This window comes from Athene cunicularia (genome assembly GCF_003259725.1).
Source record: "Athene cunicularia isolate RWA chromosome 19 unlocalized genomic scaffold, athCun1 chr19_part1, whole genome shotgun sequence".
NCBI classification, from domain to species: domain Eukaryota; kingdom Metazoa; phylum Chordata; class Aves; order Strigiformes; family Strigidae; genus Athene; species Athene cunicularia.
This window is the reverse complement of record NW_020799124.1, coordinates 9,034,171-9,041,146: the sequence shown is the minus strand read 5'-3', so window position 1 is coordinate 9,041,146 and position 6,976 is coordinate 9,034,171. Positions and strand designations below refer to the sequence as shown.

The 6,976-nt window shown below is 39.7% G+C and overlaps 1 protein-coding gene across 1 annotated transcript; it reads left to right on the top strand.

Annotated features, from left to right (window-relative positions):
• The first annotated feature begins 16 nt into the window (after positions 1-16).
• Positions 17-6,976, top strand: RFC2 (replication factor C subunit 2). The gene is made up of 10 exons (XM_026861727.1): positions 17-615; positions 1,232-1,273; positions 1,687-1,793; positions 2,968-3,069; positions 3,671-3,771; positions 4,451-4,608; positions 4,958-5,023; positions 5,494-5,574; positions 5,885-5,998; positions 6,674-6,976. Exons 1-10 carry the CDS (start codon positions 565-567, stop codon positions 6,782-6,784), a joined length of 933 nt encoding a protein of 310 aa, XP_026717528.1. The 5' UTR covers positions 17-564; the 3' UTR covers positions 6,785-6,976.

Genomic DNA, 6,976 nt, shown 5'->3' with positions numbered 1-6,976 from the left:
GGCCTGTACCCGCACGGCGCCTCCGCTGAGGGGCTCGCGCAGGCCGGCCCCGGCGCTTGGGCCCTTCCCCTGGTGCCCGCCGGGCCGCAGGAGCCGGGGCTGCCTGGGAGGTGGGGTGGCGGGTCCTCCAGCGGGGAGCGCTCTGCCTGCACCCGGTAACCCGGCCAGGCAGGGCTGGGGCCTGTGAAGTGGGAGCGCGGGAGGTCACCGCGCAGCCTTGGGTAGAGAGCAAGAAATCCCTGTCGAGTGTGGACAAAGCCAGCCCTGCCTTGGGCTGACCAGGAGAGAGTACCCAGGGCGACATCTCCCCTTAGCCCTGTCACATCAGACTGAGGCGCCAAACTCGTGTCTGAATTGAGTGTTTTTTTCCTTTTTCTGTACTAATGGAAGAAAACAACCAATTGGGAATTAGTGCTGAGGAATGCTGTGAGTGGGGACTCTGCAGTGTTTGCACTAAAGACACATCAAGTCATCTTTGTCCCATGCTGTCTCTCTTTCTGTTGGTGTAAAGCTCTGTTAAAGTGTGTGGGGTTTTGCTTTTACAGGGTGGAAAAATACAGACCCATGAAACTATGTGAAATAGTTGGCAATGAAGATACAGTGAGCAGGTTGGAGGTGTGTAGCTGTCCCTTTGTGGTTTTAAAGGTTAACTTCTGTATTTTTATATCCATACTTGAGTTTGTGGAAAAAAGTTTTCTGATATGCTTAAGAAATTACTTTCTTTAGGACATGTTTGAGTAGTGTCCTGAGGAAATAATGCCTTCTTGAATCGGGATGTTGTGTAATTTAGCCCCATTGTTTAAATTGCCCCTGACAAGTTATATTTGTAACGTTTATAATGATATTGTTTCAATGAATATAATTTACATAATAATAGAAAGAAAAATATAACCCTTTTGTGGAAGAAAAATATTTCCCTTGACAAAATTAGTTTGTGAACACAGTATTCATTAACAGAAAGCTTATACTAGCAAACCTATAAGAGATGCAAAGGAAAGGCAAAAGTACCTGTGGGATTAAGTGCTTTTAGGTTTTTCCATCTTTTTCTAGGGACTGACTTCTAACGGTTCAGTAAAAAAAAAGGAACATGAAAGCAGCAAGGTTCAAAAAGTGAAAGCAGGAAGGAAGAAAAGAAATTGTAGTTCTGTTTCTCATTATTAAAATAGAATTAAAACCCATTTGTTCCTGCTATTTTTTTACAAAATTTTTTAAAATTTTATTTTTTTCTTAGGTCTTTGCAAAAGAGGGGAACGTACCAAATATTATAATTGCTGTAAGTATTGATGTGTTGTACTGTACTTCACCGTGTTGGCCCTGGCTTCTGAAATCTAGCCACAATAGCTTCCCAGTATACATTCACATTGGGCCTGACTGTATTGGTAAGAGAGATATTGACTGTATGGTCACAGAGCAGTGTTCTTAGCAGAACACACCAATACCGAACAGCTTTCTGTTAAAAACTGACCTGGGCCTCAGGTGACTGTTGAAGCGTGTCTTGTGCTTCTCCCTGCAGCATTTCTCTCCTCCGTTGGAGGCAGGATCCTGAACTCGGGCGACCTGCAGTCTGATGTTCTCTCTGCAGTTCCTCTGTTGCAGCTGTTTTTTGTGACTGGAGAGCATTGTAGAGAGTACAGCTTAGAAAATGACATTTAACTTACCAGTAATTTTTGCATTTTGCATTTTTAGGGTCCCCCAGGAACAGGTAAAACCACCAGTATCCTCTGCTTGGCTCGTGCTCTGCTTGGACCTGCATTAAAGGATGCTGTTTTGGAGCTGAATGCCTCAAATGACAGGTGAGAATGATTAAACCTTATCAAACTTTTAATGAAGCAGCAGGTATTCATTTTTATTTTTAGTTCAGCTCAGGCCAGTGTGATAGGCTTAATGCTAGTAAAGCCTCTAGTACTTAATGCATTTTTTTCAACTAAAAGTTAAGCAGTCTTTGGTGTCCACCTATCAACATAGATATTATTACTACTTAATGTTTTATAAACTTGATGGACATGTTCATACACAAAAATGTAAACATATGAAGTGCAGAATCTGTAATGGTACTGTTTTCTTGAATTTTCTTTAAAAAATTAAGCTTCCTGCATTCATACAGATCCTCCTAAGAATGAAACGTGAACAAGTTGTTTTATAGTGGAACTCTTCAGTGCTTAAGAAAAAAAGTTAAATGATAGAAACTGGAGCTGTAAGGGTAGTTGGGGATTAAAATGTAGGATAAGCATGTTAGATATATATAGGACACTGACTCTACTCCAAGAATTGGGCACTAAGGTCTGATTATATTTCCCAAGTTCTGTAGCAGACCCATCCTGAAGTATTCCAAGGACATTTCCTGGAGGGTTGTTAATGAGTACAATACATTTTATCTGCCTTTGTTAATATCAATTATAGAAGAGCTACAGAATCACAACATTAATTTTCTAAACAGAACAAAAAAGTTAAATTTCTTCATTTTTAAAAGTAAGTCTTTGTTGGGACTGTTTTGGAAGGAACACGTGTTATGCTAAAATGATGCAGTCTGTCCAGCTGTTTTTCTTAAACTTTTCTAAACGAAACCAGTTATAGTTGGGTCTGTGGATGTAGCTTGTGTGAAGCACTGGCAAAGTAGCAAAGCTGTATTAAACACTTCTGCCCTTGTTCATTTATTACCCCTACCTTTTGCAAAAAATAAGTAATTTTGTGTCAGTACTGTAAGGTTCCTGATGTATATACTAATCCTGTTAAATTATGTTTTCAAAGCCTCCAAAAATGAGGAGTATTGGTGTTTAAACCTGAATGAGTTAGGCAGTCTGGCTTACAGCATGGTTTCACAACAGTTACAGGGCACAGCTGAAGGGGCAGGAACAAACAGTGGGGGATTAGGGAGCTCAGGAGTGCTTCAGCCACTGTGGCTGCTGAATAAAATCTATTATGTAATTTCACCCAACTGATCATGAATCACTTGAATTATTGTTCCAGAGGCATTGATGTTGTGAGAAACAAAATCAAAATGTTTGCCCAGCAAAAGGTCACGCTTCCAAAAGGTCGGCATAAAATAATCATTCTTGATGAAGCAGACAGGTATGTTGTGTTTTATTTAACTTCAGCTACTGTGTGAGATGTGTTGCATCTATGCTGTCTGCGGAGCTGCTGTCTTGGACAGTTTCAAATGTTTCTGTCAGGCTATCAAAAATAATTAGTTGGGAAATAAATATGCATTGAACATTGTTCTTATGAGATTACTCATATCAAGCAGAGATCATTGCTTCAAGTGAGATACTGAATGTTGGGGTGAAACACCGGTGATTTAGCTGGATATGAAATAGCATCTTACAGTTTACTGGCTTTACCTTGGAAAAGAGCCTGGCTTATGCAGATAATGTCACTAGATGAAAACGGGACGTTTTCCTCCATCTGCAGATAAGTAGTAGTATTCTTAGCAGTATCCTTCAGAGTACTAATGATTTATTTTTGCTTGTTAGTTTCAGTGACCACTTGCCTTGTGGGGTGATTTGTTCACATGACTAGAAAAAACTGCTTAGTTTATCAAGCCAGAATATCAAGTAATTTACAAAGCACTGACTAATATCAGTAAACTCTGAAGCTTGTATAAAAATAGTTATCAGGCTGCACCTATAAGTCGGTGAAGGGCAAAATCTGTCCTAACTCTTTTCTTCCCCAGCATGACAGATGGAGCACAGCAAGCATTGAGAAGAACAATGGAAATTTATTCCAAAACAACGCGCTTCGCACTTGCATGCAATGCCTCGGACAAAATCATAGGTAAAGTGCTGCTTCTCCCTGGGAATTTTTGTCATATGTTCTCCATACTGTTGGCAAACTTCCAAGGCAGTTTTCAGAAATACCTTGGACCTGCTCATTGCAAGAAACCATGGTACTTCTAAAAAATCAAACCACCTGTACCTCCAGCTAATAAAAGAAGAGTGTATTTATGTAGCTGGGGAACCCTCTGAACAGCTGTTTTTGATGGGTGGTGCTGTGCATTGATGGCAGAAGCAGATTTCTCATACTTTGGGCTTAATCTCTATACAACTGTGCTACAGCTTAAGGTGTTTGATATATTGTTCAATGGGTATTGAAGCCCTTTTGTTGTCTTGCTTTCCAAAACATAAAAGTATGCCTACAGGCTAACACATTATAGACCTTTAGAGTTTTCTTGGTTAGCCATGATAAAATACACATTCAGAAAACAAGAACAGAAGCTGAGCTTCATATATATTTGCACATATTTGGGAAAACTCAAGTAGCACATTTGGGCTAAGGGAAGGACTGTAACAATGGTATATGCTTGAGATACTATATTTGGTCTGGAGCTGACATGTTCTTTTTCTTTGAAAGAAGACAAAGAAGAGTTGGAAGCTGAGAGATCTTCCAAGATGAAAACAAATGGTTATTTTTCTGAGAAAAGGGAGAAATGCTAATTACACATCTCTGTCCTCAGAACCTATTCAATCCCGGTGTGCAGTGCTGCGTTACACCAAGCTGACGGATTCGCAAATCCTTGCAAGGCTACTGCAAATTGTTGAGAAAGAGGATGTACCGTATACAGATGATGGACTAGAAGCTATTATCTTCACAGCCCAAGGAGATATGAGACAGGTAAAAGAAGAAAGGCAATGAAACAAAAGCAAAAAAACCTTTGTGTTGTGGCTCTCAAGGATTTATCTTTGGAGAGGTGAAGCAAAGGGATGTGACCTGTGGCATAAGATTAGCTAAACTATTTGGTTTTGTGAGGTTTTAAAGTGGATCTGCTCCTTAAAAGTTAATTGGTGGGAACTGGATACCAAATTTGTGGGAGGAAACAGGATCTGTATACATTTGTGTTTTACTCTGTTGCTTAATTGAAAACTGCTTAATTGGCATAATTTTCTGAACAGTGTTTCATCCTGAGGAGGGAAGTGAGAAGTAGAGCACTTCAGAAAATAAAGTCTTCTTTTTTCTTTCACAGGCATTAAACAACTTACAGTCCACATATTCTGGATTTGGTTTTATAAACAGTGAAAACGTTTTTAAGGTCAGTAATAGTGTAAACCAGTGATGCTCAAAGTTTAGCACTACAGCTGTGTGAGCACTTTCCTCAGACACATATGCCTTTGACAGTGCTTGGTCAGTCCACAACAGGAATTACAGCCTTAGGCTGTAGAAAAGTTCATGTGCCTTTTGAAAAGGGAGAGAGCACTACCAGTCCATAATGACATGTCAGAGACCTTGTGGCTTTCCAGCTCTGTCAAAGCACACGAATCACATAACTGCTGGGAAATCTCAGAGAGGGAACTTTTCAATCTATTACTTGTGTGCTCTCATTCTGTACTATTGAATCTGCTATGGCAGGATAGCTGAAAAGTCATATTACTTAAAATTTAATCTGTATTATAGAATGTGTCTGATTCAGTACTTCAACTGTATAGAAGCTTGGTGAAAATACCGGGGATTTAATGCAGAGTCTTCTAATATTTTGAAGTATAATATTTCTCTTTGATATAGGTATGTGATGAGCCTCATCCTCTTCTTGTGAAAGAAATGATACAACACTGCATAAATGCAAATATTGATGAAGCATACAAGGTTGGTTTTCTCTACCGAATTCTTGTTTTGAAGAATTCACAGTGTATGTTGTTTTTTAAGCTAAGGGCAATACCATGCAGATGAGTTGATGAATTAAATCCTTTGTATGTAGAGGTTTGTTCAGATGCACAAGCCAACAAGCAAAAAAACCAAGTTATATTGAAATTACTTGCTAAATAGTTGAGGTTAAATTGTTTGATAAGTAGTACATGCAGTTCCAGAAGTTAGATACAGCTGTTCCAAAAGTGTATATACTTGACTCACCTGATAAGTTTTCCAGATAAATGAGGGGTTATTCTTGCCTGCACAGATTCTTGCACACCTGTGGCGACTTGGGTACTCTCCAGAAGATGTGATTGGCAACATCTTTCGTGTGTGTAAAACCTTTCAAATGCCAGAATATCTGAAATTGGAATTTATCAAGGTTAGTACTAGTCTAGCTCCTGGTGGGGTCTTTTAGGCCTTTTTAAGAAGAGGATGTGATTCCTAATACAGGGGCAGCCTGAGGGTTTTCTCTGTGAGATTTGCTATACATTAGTGTGAAAAAAGTATTTAACTTACTACTTTTTTTTCCCCACTCTGCGTCATCAGTTTATCAGTAAGAATGGTCACTTGACATTTAAAGTCTAACCACCCACAGAAGTGCCAAAAGTCACTTTAGTGATCAACTGGAATTAATAACAAGTGTAATGCTGGCTGCATTGATTATTTATGTCAAAGCCTCAAGTAAGCCCTTGAGAACTTTCTTCAAGGGTAAACTTGATTCTAGTCCAATAGACTGTAAAATATTAAATTACATTAACATCCAGTTGACAAATGGTAACCTGGCATAGTGGAATCGCTATTCCGATTTGAAACCTGTCCTCAAATATTTGCACCTTGCTCCTTATACAAAGGAAGTGTGGAAATAACAGGCTTTGATTTAAAAAAAGAAGAAAAATGCATTCTAGTTGGTGTGTGTGACAAGATACGCTTCTCTTAAGTTCAAGTGACTCTGAAGTTTGTCTCTTAGCAGTAGGGATGTGTTCTGTTTAGTCATTCATCTTACTACACATAGACTGGAGAGAAAACAGAGATTTTACAGTGTTTTTATCATCAGGAAATCGGGTACACTCACATGAAGATAGCAGAAGGAGTGAACTCACTTTTACAGATGGCTGGCCTGCTGGCCAGGCTGTGTCAGAAGACGGCAGCCCCTGCAGCCAGTTAGTGTTTGACGGGGTGAACCCATGTTCCGGAAGGGGAAGGCCTGGTGTGCAAGGGCAGCAGCTCCCCGGGGGTCCTCAGCGCTGCAGGCAGAGAGCCTGCTCCCTTACTTTTGCTAAATCACAGCAAAATAACCAGGTTCTACTGTAAAAATGTTTTGTACTTTTTTATTTAGACCAATAAAGCTTTAAAATTT